Genomic DNA, 20080 nt, shown 5'->3' with positions numbered 1-20080 from the left:
CCATCTATGGGACGCGGAAAAGTCGAGGTTTGAGGCCCGAGATGCGCAGCATGTGGAGGTTCCAGGTCGCCCTCTCAGCCAATGGAAAGACATAAGGTTGTGTGTACGATGCACCGGCTCTCTTCGCAGTCCTCATGACTTGTTTCTGCAAGTTTCACGTTTCATAGGACAAGACGTTATCTTTGCTACACAACATGTTTCACGTTCCATGCATAGGAGATCTGTTGGCAGGCATTGAAGCAAAAGGGCCACGACCTTCTCATACTTAATCCAAACTCAAGGCTGCAGGGCTATAAGTACCCCCGCTCGTTGCTCTTCTTCTTCAAGCGCATCCATTCCGGCAATACATACTAATATCTTCCGCGGAAGTAGTTCTTACGAGTCTGATAATGGTGCGATGCTTCATTCCATTTCTTATTATCTTCGTAGATTTTCTTGTGTGTTAATTTGGGGGAGGCCATGCTTGCATGCCTGCCTGAATATATATCTTTTGTTGCTATATATGGTATTAATATGGTGGTGGTGTTGTCGCCGGCGCCCGGTGCGGTTGCAGGCGGGCTTGCTCGAGCAAGGACCATGGGGTGGCAACGGTGGCAAAACCTGGGATATGGGACAGGCGGATCACATTAGCAACGTCAAAATTCATTACAACGATGCCGTATTCGCGTTTGACTTCACCTTCACTGTCGACGGCGTGAAGAAGACCATCAACGTCGGAGGCAAACCCGATGCACCCCAGTTCAATGAGGTACTGTCAAAGCTGAAAACATCCGTTTAGGTTTTATTTATCGATCAACGGTCACAATTAATTATTCCTAGGATACTAGCAAATTCCCTAACTATGTTTGGTGCTTTATTTCTAACTACATCAATAATTGCTTTTATAGATTACTCTAGCTGGGGACGAATACTTCACTTCCATCTCTGGATATTTCAAGACGATGTGGAATACAGGCATTTATGTAACACAACTTACTCTTAAGACCAACAAGGATAATTCTGTGAGCGCCGGCAATGCGATTGGTAGTCAATTCTCCCTAAATCTGGGGGATAAGGGTAAGATTCTACGCTTTTTTGGACGTGAAGGTTCTCCCATCGATGCCATTGAGGCGATCGGAGTTCACTGCACTATCCCTAAATAAAGACACGTCATGCCCTGGGGTCTGTCTCTTAGTCCTCTCAGGATGCTGCAATGTATCTGCTTGGTTGTGGTGACAAATAAGTGGCAGCAATCGTTGTTGTCATCCTTGTTGTGTTTCTTTGAATAAAACAAGAAATATGTTATGGGTCCACTAGTTCTTGGATGCTAATTGACGATATAATGATAGTTGAATCCAATCGGTGATTGCATCCCTTGCATTCGCATGTCACTTCACGAACAATAGATCGTCGTGGTAGCCGTTGTTGTGATGTGATTGATGATTTGATTGGGGTAATGTAACTTTTTTTTTTTGTCCAAAGTAAAAAAAAAAAAAGAAAAATTTCCAAGGAAGTCTAATACTTATTTATTCTCAGAGATCCAATCAACGAGCGTAAAATATTTCATCGGTCACTCCCTTCTTTCAAAACGAGGAAGGTTTCGTTATTCTAGAGTGATTGGCCAACCGAATGGCCACCATCGTTGTTCTCCTCACATACATGTATAAACTTTTAGTCCCCAAAACTGTGTAACAATTATTTAATGCCAGTGACGGGACTGTGAAGTGTCCATGGTACAATCAAGTTGCAGTGAAGTGGTTTGATGAATTCAAAGTTCGATTTTATGATGCTATGTTGAATGTCATATCGTGAAGCCGCTTTGAAACCCTCCTGCATCGCGGTCGCGCTTCATAGAACATGTCTTTTTATTGTATTTTCCGAATAAAGATAACATGAAGAGCAAATCATGCAAAACATATCCTAAACCACCATCTATTCCATTAAAGGAACCATCACAATTTTTAGTGAGGTTTTGTCCGTTGAATTTATATATAACTTATCTGTTTATGAACATTGTCATTAGCCAAAATGCATGCCATATTTTTATGGGAAAGAAAAGTAGGGGAGCAGAGCAGTGTGAGCGTACACGATCTCATTTTGAGTTCTCTAGAGCCACTACAAGCTAATGTGACTCGTGTTCATATTTGAACCCATAACTCTTGCCCGAACACTTTCTCACTGATAGGGTCATTGTCACAATGGTTTCTTTTTTTTTTCTTCTCTTTCTTAGCAAATGGAAGTAGCGATGATGGAATTTTATTCAGTATCTTGCTATAAAGAGTCAAAATATTTACTAGCTTCATCATCTAACATCTTCAAAATAAGTCAGATTTGATATACATAAGCGTGTAACCTAGATATGTAATCTAATACTCCATTTCAATACTTGCTTCTGCTTGGTTCGATTTTTTATTTTAGGGTCCACAATATATATATATTTTTAAAAATAAACTTTAGTAATGATGGTAGAAATAAAATGATATGGTTCACAATTGAGCGAACCAAAACATTAAGTGAGGAGGTCGGGCTCCTCGCCATTTAATAATAGATTCATATTCCTGAAAATTCGAGTATAAAAACAATTCTTTATCGATTAGTGTTTGTCTGTTCAAAATAACACCGCAGGTGTCAGTAATAAATAATAGAAGTTAATTGATTATTCTTGAAAGGTAATTTTCGTAATGACACCTCACATTCGTGATAATAATGGGCATGCCTTTGTCATGACAGGTACGACGTGATGAAGAAGTAAAGTTAGTGGCCGTAAGCAGTAAGCAGTAAGCAGTAAGCAGGCAGGACTTGGGGGAAACTGGAGCTCGTCCTTTTGATCCCAAGGATGGAGACGAGGCGCCCGACCACCAAATCCACGTTTCCTTATAATTGGACGTTATCCACAAGGACACGATGAAGATGAAGCTCGACGTCTCGGCCAAGGGAAGGAGATAGTGGGGCTGAACCACCCGGTCAATGTATTCATGTTCATTATATTTACTAGCTAATGGAAGGAGATAGTGGTCCTCACTTCTCGTTCCTAGCAAACCGTTAATTGCGCTGCATGCATGCATGCAATAACAAAGAAGGAAGAGCACGGAATATGCATGTTTCTCGTTTACGTGAGATTTTAGGACGGTGGTGGTTGGGAGTGCAATTCTTCCTTGTTGTATCCATCAGTTGCTGCTAATATGGTGATTGGCATTGTACCTGAATAAAATTATATATAATTTTTTTAAAAGATTCGATCAATATATTTTTTTTCTGAGATAATCATAGCAATTCTTTAAATCCATCATTAAACATCTCAATGCTAATAAAACAAGTTGCCCCATGCATTTCAATCATCTTAAAATTATTTATAAGAAATATCTTGATTTCTTGTAAGAAACTAATATCACTGTTGGCAAGAAAAATATCATTCACGTATAAGATCAATATAATAAACTTATTCCCACTAACCGTTAGATATATGTACTGATTAATAATATTTTTTTTAAATCCAAAGAAATTTACAGTATCATGAAAGGGGTCCATTTTTATCCCTATGTTATAATCTAGTTCTTGTAGGTATACCATATAATCATAAAAAATGATATGTTCATTTTTCTTTTGAGATATCAAAACTACCGATTGTGATTATTCTACAAGATCATTAGCAGGAACATCTCCTTTGAAGTCAGAAGCCTCATCTCAAGTTCTCATGCTAAGGGGCGTTATGACTTAATATCTCATATCTATAAGCTCTACAGTCATTGGAGATAGAAGCATCGGGCCCACTACATTATCAAATAGAGTATCAAGGAGGAGTAGCGTCGTTGCTGTCTATACGATCTCACTCAAAGTGTCTTCTCCTAACCTTTTTGATGGGCCTGCTAGGTTGAACAACCAGACGAGATACTCTACTTGATCCGTGCATAAAGTCTTTCTACAACACTTGATACTTGCTTTAGAATAGAAAGAATGGAACTCATCAACATCATATGTGAGTTCATTTATGTTATCTTGTTATTCAACCTAATCAATTCTGTTAGTGATTTGAAGAACAATAATATCTCGAATAGGAGATGATAAAGGAGAATTAACTTATATCTCCTATCATTCAAGATTTTTCACTCCTACTGATTTTGTCATTTTCTAGGAATCTTATATTACTATATTCTACTATTCCCGTGCTATGATTAGGGTAATAAAATTCATATCTCTTAGATTTTTTTAGATAACCAATAAAATATCTAGAAATAGTTCTTATATCTAATTTGTTTTTATATAGATTGAAGACTTTATTTCTACATGACATCTCTATATATGTAGATGTCTCATATTGGATTTCGTACCAATCTATAACTCAAATGAAGTTGATCGAATCAACTTACTAGGAATCTTATTTAAGATATACATAGCTGTCCTAAAATGTTCACTCTATGTTAACTCAAGTATAGAGGAATAGCTCATCATGCATCTAATAATATCTATAAGAGTATGATTTCGCTTTTCAGCAATGTTATTTATTGTGGTACACCTAGTAAGGTATACTGAGCATAAATATCTCATTCTTCTAAAAATCTAACAAAAGGACTAACATTCTGACTTGATTTATCATATCTACCACAAAATTCACCATCCCTATCAGATTTGATAATTCTAACTTTTCTATCTAATTATCTCTTGATCTCATTTATATACACTTCAAGAGTGTCAACATCTTGAGGCTTTTTATGTATTAGATACAAATAGCTATATATGAATAGGTTATCTATAAATATAATGAAATACATTTCTCCATTAAAATAGGGAATATGGAGTGATCCGCAAATATTAGTATAAATAATCTCAAGGAGTTTTTTACTTCATGTGGTATTTTACTTTATATGCTTAGTCTACTTTCCCTTAATACAATCTATACAAACATTAAAATCAGTGAAATCTAAAATTTTTAAAATATTATCCTTCATTAATCTTTCAATTTCTTCCTTGGAGATATGTCTCAATTGTCTATGCCACAATATAGAATATCTTTAATTATTGAAGCTATATTTCAATCTAACATTTGATTGTAGGGTCACTAATATCTTTGCAAACTCATGATTCAAATTAATTCTGTACAAACTATCACATAGAATTCCAGAACCAACTCTTATTAAATCATTAAATATACTAAGTTTACCATTACTAAAAGAAAGATAATACCCTAACTCATCAATTCTAGATAGAGAAACTACATTTCTAGAAATAGTAGTAACATAATATTTGTCAGAAAAATCTATTAGGTGATCCGACTTTAGGTGTAGGTGATCAGTTCCCACTTATATCACTTTCACTTCGAGACGATTTCCTATAATAATGAATCTTTTATATTCATTTGGTTTCCAGGTTGAAAGAAATCCCTGTATATTATTGGTAATATGAGTTGATGGACTAAAATTATTCCACCAAGTATCAGAAGAAACTTTTGTAATATTTGATTCAAAACATATAAAGGTCGAGTTTATACCTTTCTTTTCGAACTAAGTCTTGGTTTTAATGTTGTTCCGTTTCACAAGTCCTTTCTTACTACAAAAGAAGCACTTTACTATAATAACTTTATTTTCACTAGTCAGCTTAACATTTTCAAACCCGACAAATTTCGTTGATGGATGATGCTTCAACATTCTTTTTTTGTTACTAGCTCCATGAGTAGTAGCTAGAACTTTATGAGATCTTTCCTATCTCAATCTTAATTCTTCCTAACCATACATACTAATCAACTCATTCAAGTCCTACTTGTTCATATTTGTATTATAGTAAATCTTGAATAGGCCAAACTAAGGAAGAAGAGAATTAAGAATGAATTACATGAGGAAAGAGAATTAACTCATTCAAGTCCTACTTGTTCATATTTGTATTATAGTAAATCTTGAATAGGCCAAACTAAGGAAGAAGAGAATTAAGAATGAATTACATGAGGAAAGATTCATCAACATTCGTGCCTAATACTTTAAGTTTCACTACCTTATGAGTCATATTTAGGATGTGATCCTGAATCTCTCGAGTGCCATCATACTAAGCCGTAGTCAGTTCCTTCATTAATGTGTTGGTCAATGACTTTTCAGTAAATTTAAATATATCTTCAATAGCTCTTAAATATTTCTGTATGCTAGTTGTAGTTGGTAATAAACTCTTTATGTTATTTACAATCGTCATTATTATTAGTATTAAACTAAAACTATTAGATCTTTTCTAAGCATTTATTTTATTAATCCGTTCCATGATATTTTTATCGGTCAAGTTTGCATATCTTTAAACAAGCAATGTTAAATCAAAATCTAATATACCTAGTGTGAATTACATAAGCTCTAAGCATTCTAAATAATTAAACTAGAGAGTATAGGGACATTGAAAGCATGAGAATGTATGGAAGGAAGTATCACAACAAAATATAAAACATTATTAATGATTTGAGTTTACAAGATATATTGACAAATCCAGTATTTAATCCAGTATTTAATCATTGTTATGTCTCCACTTGCTATAAGATCTCATATGAAATGATAGCATATCTCTATATACTTTCTTTCATGAAATGTTAGATTCTTTATCATTATAATTGTGACTTTATTATTATAAAATACTTTAGTTGCTTCTTTTATTTTTGATGAAGATATTTAAGAAGTCTTTTAAATCATATTGCTTAACAAGCTGCTAATGTTGCAGCTACATATTCTACTTCTGATATTGATAATATAGTTGTTGTTTACCTTTTTAAACTCCAAAATATAACTCTTGATCCGAGACTAAAAATATTGCTTGAAGTACTCTTTTTATCATCCAAAGCTCTTGTCCAATCACTATGAAACCAAATAATTTATATTTAAAATTATGATAATACCAAATGTCATAATTTATAGTTCCAACAATATAACACAAAATTCTTTTAACAATTCTGAGATGATATTTGCTTGAGCTATGCATAAACATAAATATATACCAATATAGAAGGTAATATATGGTCCAGTATGAGTTAGATAGATCAAACCTCCAACTAAACTTCTGTAATATATTGCATTTGCCAAACATGTAGTAGCTATAGCTTTGCAATTAATCATGTTGGATATTTTGAGTATATATACTTTGTTTATGAAATAAAAATTTCATCTCATCCTTCACCTTTAACCCAAGAAAATAGTGCATAGACTTTGATATAACATTTCAAACATATTCATCATGTATTTATCAACCACCAATAAATGTAACATGGTGACTAAATCATGCAAAACATATCCTAAACCACCATATATTCCAATAAAGGAACCATCACAATTTAGTTTGAACCATCATTGACAAGATTTTGTCCATTCAATTTAAAGATAACTTATCTATTGAATAGACCTCTCAAGTTTATGAACCCTGTCATTAGCCAAAATTCATGTCATGATTTTATGGAAAAGAAAAGTTGGGGAACGAGTAGTGTGAGCATAAAGGATCTCATTTTGAGTTCTCTAGGGCCACTACAAGCTAATGTAACTTGTATTCAAATACAAACCCATAACTCTTGTACCAATACTTTCTCGTTCATACAGTCATTGTCACAATGTTTTTTCTTTTTCTTTGCAAATGTAAGTGGCGACGATGAGATTTGATTTGGTATAGTTGCTATAAAGAGTCAAAATATTTACTCGGTTCGTCATCTAACATCTTCAAAATATACCAGATTTTAAACGCATGACCGCGTAACTCTCTTTACCTAGATATGACATCTAATAATTTATTTCAATACTTGCTTCTGCTAGGATCGATTTTTATTTTAGAGTCTATATATTATATTTCTTCGAAAAAAACTTAAACTTTAGTGATGATGATAGAAATAAATGATATAGTTCACATTAGAGTGAACCAAAATATTATCAAGTCAGGAGATCAGGCTCCTCGCCATTTAATAATAGGATTCATATTCCTTAGATAACTCTCACCTTGGTGACAATAATGGGCATGCTTCTGTCATGGCAAGTACGAGACGAGACGAAGAAGTTAGAGGCTCTAAGCACTAAGCAGGCAGGCCGTGGACAATGGAGCCCGTCCTTTCTCATCTGAAGGAAGGAGACGAGGCGGCCGACCACCAAATCCATGTTTCCTTATAATTGGAGGTTATCCACAAGGACAAGATGCAGATGGAGCTCGTCGTCTGAGGCAATGGAAGGAGATAGTGGTGCTGTTGGGCTCAACCATCCGGCCACCGTGTTCAAGATTATCATATTTACTCACCGACTCCGTCGGAAGTCCTCGCATCTCGTTCCTAGCAAACAATTAATTACACTGCATGCAAGCAATAAAAAAAAGGAAGAGCACGGAATATGCATGTTTCACGTTTCCGTGAGATTTTAGGACGGTGATGGTGGGGGGTGCAATTCTTCCTTGATGTATACATCAGCTCATACTTATCCAAACTAGAATGGTGGGCTATAAATACCCTCATCCGATGCCCTTCCCAGCACCAAGTCCTGCAATAGCATCTTCTGCCGCCAAGGGAGTGTGCGCGTCCATTCATTATTCTCAGTTGCTGCTAATATGGTGAGTGGCGTTGTTAGTCTTCAAAATTCCATCCCTTTTCTGACTTCTTCAACTACACTTGCTCGTATACTACAACATAGATGGATGGATGACATGTGGTATTTATTCTGATGCACGCAGGGGAGAATGGTGAAGGTGGGGCCATGGGGTGGCAACGGAGGGAATGTGTGGGATATGGGACAAGCCGACCACATTACCAAACTTCGAATCTATTACGGAGATAACATTGTGGGGTTGGAGATTACCTACATTCTTAACGGTAATTCCCACACCTACAAACGTGGAACCACCACCGGCGCTTCCAAGGAGGTATATCATCTTATACATCTATGTGTATATAAATACACACTTATCAACTTCGTGTCTTTGTCCAACCATATAAACTGGTTCAACCAGATGAATGTTTTCTAGCAACACGTTTGGTAGTCAAACCAATTTCTCTTGAAAATACATTGCAATATTAGTTTTCTTTTTCCCATTGTTTGTTTCTCGTTAAATCCTTGATCCTTTTTTGCAGATCATCCTTGAGGAGGACGAGTACTTCACTTCTATCTCCGGATACTTTCATGCATTATCCAATTATCAGCGACATGCAATTGTGATGTTGCTTACTCTTGATACTAACAAGGGTGCATCCATAAGTGTCGGTAACAAGACTGGCTCTTCTTTCGCCCTTACTTTAGAGGAGGGGAGTAGGATTCTGGGCTTCTTTGGGCGAGCTGGTACAGCCATTGACGCTATTGGGATTCACTGCTCATTGCCTAACTAAGTGTATGCACTGGCTCGTGTTCCTATCTATGGAATGATGTAATAAATAAGCAACGATTACTATTATGGTTCTTGCCATCGTTGTTATCCTTGTCATTCGGTGTTGCTTTCAATAAATAATGAAATGTTCTCGAATCCACTTTGATATCTTATCATTACTTGGTGTGCCTTTGGTGATGGAATCCACGGCTCTTATTTGACGATATTGTGATTGTTAAGGTGCCAAAGCCGCTAATAGTTTTAGTACAAGTTATTTACTTAGCTATTTGGGTTAAAGTTATCACCATGATTGAAGAATTGATAGTGTAATAGAAGATGATAGCTCTACGTATTACCATGTATCCAGAAGACATCTTGTTCGATTCTTTGTTAATGTCATTATTACTTTGATTGTTTTTTTTTTTAGATTTTTGATTGAATTGAGCTATGATAGTTGGTCATGTCATCCTCTTTCCTCTTTTTAAATATTATTAATGATCAATCAATTTGTTATACAGTTCTTTAAATGACATAGGTGAGTCTCATACATGAATTATTGATGTCAGTTTCTTATATTCGTCTCTTAGGCCATTGAGAATATAAATAGTAACTTCATCATTTAGAGGATGACTTATAAAAGCTAAGTCATCTATAATAATTTTTATATTTTGTATATAATCAATAATAATACTTCTCTCTTGTGTTGTTTTTCTCACAATCGATACGAGAGTTAGCATGCGCGTGCAAGAGCGATTGAAGAGGGTGATTTGTAACTTTGATAATGCTTCTACTATAGTATTATACAAAGATATTAGTGGTGCTATGAAGCTAGTGATTGAGGCTTGAATTGCTTATAGAATAAGACGATCCTATCGTAACCATAACTTATGATCATAATTTATTATTGGGCTAGTTTCTCTAGGCATTTAGATTTTTTCTGGTGAACAACTGAGAAAGTCATCGATGTAGCCTAATATATCATATCCAAAAAGATGATAGAAGAATCGTGCTCTCTAAGATGTACAATTGCCACCCTTGAATAGTTTGAAGGGGATTAGAGTCGCACCATTGATGAATACAAGTCTTGTATGTTGAGAAGAACTATTATTTCCTGAGAAAATAATAATTAGAGCGTCAAATATAGACGATAAAGATGTGCTTAGAATATGAACCAATCTGGCGAATATCGAGCGAAGAGGTCGAGGGCACAAGAGCATATGGTTGAGGATTCGTCACCGCTGACGAGACAAGCCAAGCGTATGGCAATGAGAGAAACACTCAAATTTGCTCTAAGGATGGATTGAGGCGATAGGGGATTTGGAGAGCTCGACCTCCTACTGGTCAACCTGCTTCTTCTCGACAGCATTAGAGAACTTGACGTCATAGGAGAGGTGGGCGATGGTGATGTGTCTCTCCCAATTGCGTGAGCAATAAGGAATTTGGAGCGCTCGACCTCCTACCATGCAACTTGCTTCTTCTCGATGTTATTGTAGAACTCAATGGAGGTCTACTCATGACTAGAGGATTGTAGCCACTGAAGGAGGAGCAACAGTAGTGAGGAGTTGCGATATGGAGTAGCAGTAGATCTGAGGAGGCGATGAACAAACCCGCAGAGAAGTAGCAACTTAGAGAAGTTGCTGATAGTTGGGGTGGCTATCTGCAACAACGACAATCGGTTCATCCAAAGCAGAGCTCGATAAAGAAGAGATGGAGAGATGTGATGGGGAAGACGGGCTTTTATATATAGAGGAAGAAGTTGGGGTTTAGACAAACTGGTGGGGAAGAGGGTGGAGGAGGCTATCTAGAAGTTGGCGGGCGATCACATCGAATTGAAGGGGGAGACGACACTAGCCGCGAGGGTTAATGGATGCTATAGATAAAGCTATCGGCACAGGGAGGAGAAGGAAAGACATCAACGTAGGAAAGAGAAGGAGGCTGTCGGTGCAACGAGGAAGGGAGGAAGATGATTGGAATAAGGCAGAGTACAGGGGCATTGGCGACAGGTAGAAAGGAAGAGAGGAAGGGGAGACATTGGATTAATCAAGGGGAGTGCAGCCTTCGGCGACTGAAGTCACAGCAATGACAATGAAGACAACAGGTCACCGAGCAAGATGTCGTGGTCTAGGAAAAATTACCAAGCAGAAGAGTGAAATTGACATATTACGAGAGATCTGGCTTATGAGATGGATCGCCGAGCATAGAAGGAAACCGACAACGGCAGATCAACAGAGAAGATGGATTGTTGTCGCTAGACAGCAGGAAAGGAAAAGTCTTGCTAGAGACAACAAGAACTCTGATACAAGTAGAATCAAGTAATATGTTGTGAATGGGGTGAAATTTATTCAATGAGGTAATGAGTATTTATACAAGTTTTGAGGAAGAGATTTCCTTCGATCAAATGCTCAAATCATGCAATCAGATCAGTTACCCAAAACCGTGATTAATTCTCAAATAATAGATTGATTGAGGATATAAGGTAAAAGATGTTATTTCATGTGTGCCTCTATCTGTCATAAATAAGTTTACTTCTTCCTCCCTCTCCTCTCCCCCTTAGTCGACAACCTCTGTTTGGGGCATGTGGACAACAAGAAGGGCCAACCCCTTCTTGATCACGGTGTAGCCTTATGGTGAGCGTGGAGAGAAAGATCATGTTATGATTTAAGGAGCATCGTTTGTAGGAAAATCTATATGTGACATCACATACATAGCAGAAGAATAGAAAACAAAAATCCCAGATTTCTCAAAATGTGTTCATTGTATTGATGCACAAAAACTCATTAACCGAAAACCACATATTAGATAGTTGTGTTACCTAAGGAGATCGTATATCCCTAAAATCTTGCATATCTCGAGGAGAGGATGAAGGAGTTCAAGCGCCCTCCTCCATAGTGGTGATCCACATGGTAGGGGCTATTAAGACAATCCTCGAATCACTACCCAAATCTTAACACTTGTTGGCTGAGAAGAAGGGGAGAGGAGAATAGGAGGTGATAGCCAAGAAGGCTCAACCTATGGCCCTTTGATTCTCTTCCTATTTATAGAGGTCTTTTGTCAACTTAACCCTAATGGATCCTACTTTATTAGGTATTGGATCTCTATCCAATTACCCAAGTCTCTTAGATTAGTGGGTCTCTACCCAATAATATCTTATTGGATCTTATCTATAGGATCTAATCATTCAAGGGCATAATGGATATCCATTAAGATATGGGCTCTAGTGGATATCTCAAATTTTTTTAAATCTCAAATTTTGATAATGAAATCAATTGATAAGTTTATAATCTAATCTGTATTTTGAGTGATGCAGGACTAACTTCGATCAGAAAAGGCAAATCGATTAAAGCATGAGGAATTAGACGTTGGGCCAGAGTGAAACAAGTCAGGAGATTGGACGTCGAGTCAAAGGATCGATCGACGTACTGACAAAAGGACTTCGTGCTATGAGTTCGGGCATCGAGCCGAAGGATCGGATATTACACCAAGGAGATCGGATGTTTTGGGGATCAATAAACCGATTGGACAATACACCAAAGCAGAGGACGATGCGCCAAAACAACGAACGAAGCACCGAAGGAACCAATGACATGCTAGACAACATAGGATTCATGATTGTAATAATTTATCTAGATCTAAGAAGTTTATGTCTAATTGATTTAGTTTCAAGTTGAATCATGCTAACTCAATTAGGGGCTCATTGGGCCTGAGTTTGACTATTTTGGACCAAGTGGAAGGCTCATTCAGTGACCCAAGGATAGGTTGAACCGCATATGAGTTGAAAAAGTCAAGACACACTTTTCCAAGCTATCAGGTAGTGGTACCACTAGACTAGTAGGGTACCACCTAGTGTCAGTGTGTCAGGCAGTGTTACCACTAGACTGGGCAATGGTATCGCCCCGACAAAGTCACCCAGACTATCAGGTGGTGGTATCGCTAGACAGAGCGATGGTACCACCCGGTGTTAGTGCTGTAGGCGGTGGTACTGTCCAACACATGTGGTGGTACCACCAGGACCCAAGAAACTCGGGATGAGACCATTTTGGCTCTAAATTTAAATACATTTGGGGCCTATAAATACTCCACTCATCCCTGCTCAGTTCACACAAAACTAAGACCAAAAGGTATGAAAACTCTATTGTAATTACTTGAGAATTCCCTACTAGCTCTAAGTTTCGATTTTAGTTTAAGAGAAGGGTAAGTGAATTGTAAAGGTTGTCTCCTAAACTTGTGAAATGGAGAAAGAGTTGTAAGAGGGTAGTTATGCTTTACCCATTGAAGGAAGATCATTAGTATACGCCAATGGCATCGACGGAAGAGGAATCGAGAGTGGACGTAGGTCATGACAACCGAACCACTATAAATTTGGTGTGCACTCTCTTTCTTCTCTTCATTACTATTGTTCTCTATTTTAATTGCTTAATATATTTATTTTAAGTGAAGCACACTTTCGATATCAGTTTTTATATGGGCTTTATCGAAATAGTTTTTCTAAATCATCGATGTTTTTATCGTAAGCACTAATTCACCCCTCGTCTTCGTGCTGATTTCAATCCCAACAATTGGATCTCACATATAGGATCCAATAATTTTAGGGCTTAAAGGATATCCAATAAGATAGGGGCTCTAGCGGATATCTCATATCCGAATCTCTACTCATTGCAACAATTGTCATATGTGTGTGACCCTATAGGCCCAATATCGAGTTGGCCGTGAGTCATACCTATTAGAACTCCTTTTGGCTCAGTGAATTATTATCTCTATAATAATTCAATCGACTCATCGACTGTGGACGTACTAGGCCACTATGCCATAGTCCATAGATGATATAAGGTAATCCAATATTTGGACCAATCTATCCTTAGTTATAGTGTACATATAGTCTCTTATTTATCTAATATCCTTGAGACCGTATACCGGGCATGGTGCTATCAGGCCCATACGATTTCATTTCGAGTCTCGCTCTAATCATATTCTTCCGGAGAACTCTTTCTCTCTCAATCCTAATGACATTGGCCAAGGATTTTTCTAAACAAGAACATATGGTATATTCCTCTCATGATACCAAGAGTGGACGATCCTCTATCGACAATCAATAGCCCTGGTAAGATTGTCTACCACTCCAGATGACCAATTATGCTAGATTTAGAGCTTCAAAACATACAAGTCTGGTATCAAAGAGTGGAGTACTCATATAGGACATCTTTGGTTTCTCAAGTCTAAGGACCAAGTACACTATTTGGATGACAGAATCACTGTTTGATAATAAGGTATCATCAACCATCCAACATTCTGTGAACGGATCAATCAGTAAACTCATTCTCCAATGAGCACGTACAATGTAGCCCTAGTGTCCCCACATGAGCGGCTATGACATTAGCCGCCTCCATCATATAGATGGGTATATAGCATACGAATCTATTCGGTTATCTCGATATCCTTCCTGAGTAACATATGATCATGATTATTTAGGATCTGTGTTTAAAGGTGAATCGATCTCATTATCGTGATCTAATCATGATCTGATTCCCATTACATAGATCGATGGAAATCACAATATATTTATGGATCAAGTAGTAAAAATATAAGCACTTGCTCTGTAGCCCTAGTGTTCTCACACGAGCAGCTATGAGACTAGTCACCTCCTTCATATGGATGGGTATACAGCACACCAGTATGTCCAATTATCTCGATGTCCTTCTCGAGTAACATATAACCAAGATTATTTAGGGTTTGTGTTTAAAGGTGAATCGGTCTCATTATTATGATCTCATCACGATCCGACTCCCATTGCATAGATCCATGAACATCAAAATATATTTATGCATTAAGCAATATAAAATGAAAAAATACCATAATAACAATAAGCAAAAAGGGTGCATGTCATGTCACACGTGTCATCATTTGATTGGCTTGCAGGATAACTATGACTAGCATCGTCGCCCCTTCTGCTATGCAAATCATTACTAGAGAAGAGGACAACTGATCTCATTTATCCTATCCTATGAATCTGAAATTTTACAAGGATATACGATCTCCCCATATATTATATCTAACACATGACGTGTAGATTTTTCGGTTTTGCAATTTCTCAAGCATCAATCTTCGCATAATGACTAGATTTTCTTTTTTTTAGAATATCTAGGTTTTTGGTTTTGTTTTTCACTATGCATGTGATGCTATATTAAGATTTCCCAATAGAAAGGAAGAGAGGGAGCGAAGACGTTGGATTCGTTAAAAGCAACATGGTTTTCGATGCCTGAAGTCGTAGAAATGACAACAAAGATAACAGGTCACCAAGCAAGATGTCATAGTCATAGAAAAATTACCAATTAGAATAGTGAAATCAACAGATCCATTGGAGATTTTACTTGGGAGATGGATCACCGAGCAGAGGAGGAAACCGACAACGATAGATCAACAAAGAAGAGGGCTTGCTGTCGCTAGACAGTAAGAAAGCAAAAAAGTCTTACTCGAGACAACAGGAACTCTGATACCATGTAGAATTGAGTAATATATTATGACAGGGATGATTTTTTTTCACTGAGGTGCTGAGTATTTATATAGGTTTTGAGAAAGAGATTTCCTTCAATCAAATGCTCAAATCACTAATCAGATCAGTTGCCCAAATCAATGATTGATCCTCAAATCATCAATTGATTGGGAATATAAGAAAGCAGGGATATTATTCCATGTGTGCCTCGATCATGATCTTCTATCATATATTAGTTTACTTCTTCCCAAATCATATATGATAATTCTTCGGGGTAGGAATAGGATGATCATAATGTGTGTACACAGATGATGATGTTTCAAATGAATATGTTGAAAAAGAGTCGTTAATGAGATGAAGAATTTGTGCTCCTCCCGTGTACGTACACAGGCTTTTCCCAGCTCGCTATTGGTTACATAACACATTAATATCTATTTTTTAATAAATTATACATATGTGTAGGGGTTCATCTATGTTTTGATAGGATACACCTTCAATATCAACCATTAAAATATTATATCATAAGTCTCAGAAAAAATAGAAAATAGAAAATTGCTCGGTCTATATTTAATCGCCGCATTGTAAGGATGCCACATGATCAGCTTGGAAGATTAAGTTTCGAAGTTGAATTCCCATCCAAACTGTACTGTGAGAAAGTAAGTTGGTCGGATATGCATGCATATCTCATCTAATGTAAAATTAGTATATCCAACCATGTTACCAAATCCTACCTCGCATGACATAATCTGCTCATCTCGATCTGTGGGACGCGGAGTCTCAATTGTTTTCGGAAGTGCCATGTCCATATGCAAAACGGCAAGGAGAAGTCGAGGTTTGAGGCTCGAGATGCGCAGCATGTGGAGGTTCGAGGTCGCCCTCTCAGGCAATGGAAAGAGATAAGGTTGTCTGTACGATGCACCGGCTCTCTTCGCAGTCCTCGTAACTTGTTTCCGCATGTTTCACGTTTCATATAGGAGAAGACGTAATCTTTGCTACACAACATGTTTCACGTTTCATGCATGGGAGAAGGAAGGATCTCATTTTGGATTATACGTCTTGATGTACTGCGGGAGGGATGACGCATTAACGTGTGTATCCATCAGTTCTCGCGCACCAAACTCACGTTTGTTTGCTTACCTACGCGCGAGATCTGTTGGCAGGCATCGAAGCAAAAGGGCCACTGCCTCCTCATACTTATCCAAACTCAGGGCTGCAGGGCTATAAGTACCCCCACTCGTTGCTCTTCTTCTTCAAGCGCATTCATACCTGCATTACATACTAATCGTCGTCGTCGTTGTGTTTCTTTGAATAAAACAAGAAGTATGTTACGGGTCCACTGGTTATTGTACGCTAATTGACGACATGATGATAGTTGAATCCAATCGGTGGTTGCATTCCTATGTCATTTCTTCGAGTAAATATGAACAATATATCATCGTGGAAGCCGTTCTTGTGATATGCCTGATGATTTGATTTGGGTAATGTAAGTCTTTTTTTTGTCCAAATAAAAAATAATAATAATTTTTCAGAATGTCTAATACTTATTTATTCTCGGATATCCAATCAACGAGCACAAAATATTCAATGGGTCACTCCCTTCTTTTAAAATGAGGAAGATTTTATTACTCCAGAGTGATTGGCCAACCGAATAGCCACCTGGATTGCTTCTTATGTACATGTATAAACTCGTAGTCTTCGAAATTATGTAACAAATATTTAATGTCAGTGACCGTGAAGTGTCCATGGTACAATAAAGTTGCAATGAATTTGTCCGATGAATTCAAAATTTGATTTTATGGCGATACGCCAAAAATCATCATTTCGTGAAATCGCATTCAAACCCTCCTAGATCACCACGACGCTTCATATGACGTAATGCCTTTTTATTATATTTACCTACCACCAATAAAGATAATATGGCGAGCAAATCATGCAAAACATATCGCCATCTATTTCATTAAACGAACCATCACAATTCACAATTTAGTTTGAACCATCCTCGACAAGATTTTGTCCATTCAATTTATATATAACTTATATGTTGAATAGATCTCTCAAGTTTATGAACCCTGTCATTAGCCAAAATGCATGTCATGATTTTATGGAAAAGAAGAGTTGGGGAACGAGTAGTGTGAGCATAAAGGATCTCATTTTGAGTTCTCTAGGGCCTAATGTAACTTGTATTCAAATACAAACCCATAACTCTTGTACCAATACTTTCTCATTCAAACAGCCATTGTCACAATGTTTTTTCTTTTTCTTTGCAAATGTAAGTGGCGAGGATGAGATTTGATTTGGTATACTTGCTATAAAGAGTCAAAATATTTACTCGGTTCGTCATCTAATAAACATCTTCAAAATATACTAGATTTTATACGCATGAGCGCGTAACTCTCGATATGACATCTAACACTTTATTTCAATACTTGTTTATGCTAGGATTGATTTTTATTTTAGAGTCTATATATTATTTTTCTTCGAAAAAATCTTAAACTTTAGTGATGATGATAGAAATAAATGATATAGTTCACATTAGAGTGAACCAAAATATTATCAAGTCAGGAGATCAGGCTCCTCGCCATTTAATAATAGGATTCATATTCCTTAGATAACTGAAAATTATATTTAAAAACAATTCTTTATCGATTAGCATTTGTATGTTCAAAACAATATTAGAGGTGTCAATAAGAAATAATCAAATTTATTTGATTATTCTTGATAGATAATTTTCCTAACCACACCTCACCTTGGTGACAATAATGGGCATGCTTCTGTCATGACAAGTACGAGACGAAGAAGTTAGAGGCTCTAAGCACTAAGCAGGCAGGCCGTGGACAATGGAGCCCGTCCTTTCTCATCTGAAGGAAGGAGACGAGGCGGGCGACCACCAAATCCATGTTTCCTTTTAATTGGAGGTTATCCACAAGGACAAGATGTAGATGGAGCTCGTCGTCTGAGGCAATGGAAGGAGATAGTGGTGCTGTTGGGCTCAACCATCCGGCCACCGTGTTCAAGATTATCATATTTACTCACCGACTCCGTCGGAAGTCCTCGCATCTCGTTCCTAGCAAACAATTAATTACACTGCATGCAAGCAATAAAAAAAAGGAAGAGCACGGAATATGCATGTTTCACGTTTCCGTGAGATTTTAGGACGGTGGTGGTGGGGGGTGCAATTCTTCCTTGATGTATACATCAGCTCATACTTATCCAAACTAGAATGGTGGGCTATAAATACCCTCATCCGATGCCCTTCCCAGCACCAAGTCCTGCAATAGCATCTTCTGCCGCCAAGGGAGTGTGCGCGTCCATTCATTATTCTCGGTTGCTGCTAATATGGTGAGTGGCGTTGTTAGTCTTCAAAATTCCATCCCTTTTCTGACTTCTTCAACTACACTTGCTCGTATACTACAACATAGATGGATGGATGACATGTGGTGTTTATTCTGATGCACGCAGGGGAGAATGGTGAAGGTGGGGCCATGGGGTGGCAACGGAGGGAATGTGTGGGATATGGGACAAGCCGACCACATTACCAAACTTCGAATCTATTACGGAGATAACATTGTGGGGTTGGAGATTACCTACATTCTTAACGGTAATTCCCACACCTACAAACGTGGAACCACCACCGGCGCTTCCAAGGAGGTATATCATCTATACATCTATGTGTATATAAATACACACTTATCAACTTCGTGTCTTTGTCCAACCATATAAACTGGTTCGACCAGATGAATGTTTTCTAGCAACACGTTTGGTAGTCAAACCAATTTCTCTTGAAAATACATTGCAATATTAGTTTTCTTTTTCCCATTGTTTGTTTCTCGTTAAATCCTTGATCCTTTTTTGCAGATCATCCTTGAGGAGGACGAGTACTTCACTTCTATCTCCGGATACTTTCATGCATTATCCAATTATCAGCGACATGCAATTGTGATGTTGCTTACTCTTGATACCAACAAGGGTGCATCCATAAGTGTTGGTAACAAGACTGGCTCTTCCTTCGCCCTTACTTTAGAGGAGGGGAGTAGGATTCTGGGCTTCTTTGGGCGAGCTGGTACAGCCATTGACGCTATTGGGATTCACTGCTCATTGCCTAACTAAGTGTATGCACTGGCTCGTGTTCCTATCTATGGAATGATGTAATAAATAAGCAACGATTACTATTATGGTTCTTGCCATCATCGTTGTTATCCTTGTCATTCGGTGTTGCTTTCAATAAATAATGAAATGTTCTCGAATCCACTTTGATATCTTATCATTACTTGGTGTGCCTTTCGTGATGGAATCCACGGCTCTTATTTGACGATAATCACTTCCTATGTA

General features: G+C 37.5%; 2 protein-coding genes and 1 long non-coding RNA gene across 3 annotated transcripts; all 3 read left to right on the top strand.

Moving 5' to 3' along the window:
* The first annotated feature begins 236 nt into the window (after window positions 1-236).
* LOC135625075 (uncharacterized) lies at window positions 237-1292 on the top strand. Its single transcript, XR_010491884.1, has 3 exons — window positions 237-392; window positions 554-748; window positions 888-1292. It is a non-coding gene; the product is annotated as an uncharacterized LOC135625075 (long non-coding RNA).
* A 7199-nt stretch (window positions 1293-8491) lies between these two features.
* On the top strand, window positions 8492-9386 carry LOC135625982 (jacalin-related lectin 19-like). Its single transcript, XM_065131160.1, has 3 exons — window positions 8492-8517; window positions 8638-8826; window positions 9035-9386. The coding sequence occupies exons 1-3, from the start codon at window positions 8515-8517 to the stop codon at window positions 9284-9286; spliced, it is 444 nt and encodes a 147-aa protein (XP_064987232.1). The 5' UTR covers window positions 8492-8514; the 3' UTR covers window positions 9287-9386.
* A 9830-nt stretch (window positions 9387-19216) lies between these two features.
* On the top strand, window positions 19217-19858 carry LOC135625699 (jacalin-related lectin 19-like). The gene is made up of 2 exons (XM_065130787.1): window positions 19217-19399; window positions 19607-19858. Exons 1-2 carry the CDS (start codon window positions 19217-19219, stop codon window positions 19856-19858), a joined length of 435 nt encoding a protein of 144 aa, XP_064986859.1.
* Window positions 19859-20080: the final 222 nt, after the last annotated feature.

The sequence above is a fragment of the Musa acuminata genome, chromosome BXJ2-10, assembly GCF_036884655.1.
Source record: "Musa acuminata AAA Group cultivar baxijiao chromosome BXJ2-10, Cavendish_Baxijiao_AAA, whole genome shotgun sequence".
NCBI classification, from domain to species: Eukaryota; Viridiplantae; Streptophyta; class Magnoliopsida; order Zingiberales; family Musaceae; genus Musa; species Musa acuminata.
Note: the sequence above shows the minus strand (reverse complement) of the source record. Positions and strands in the feature narration are given on the sequence as shown.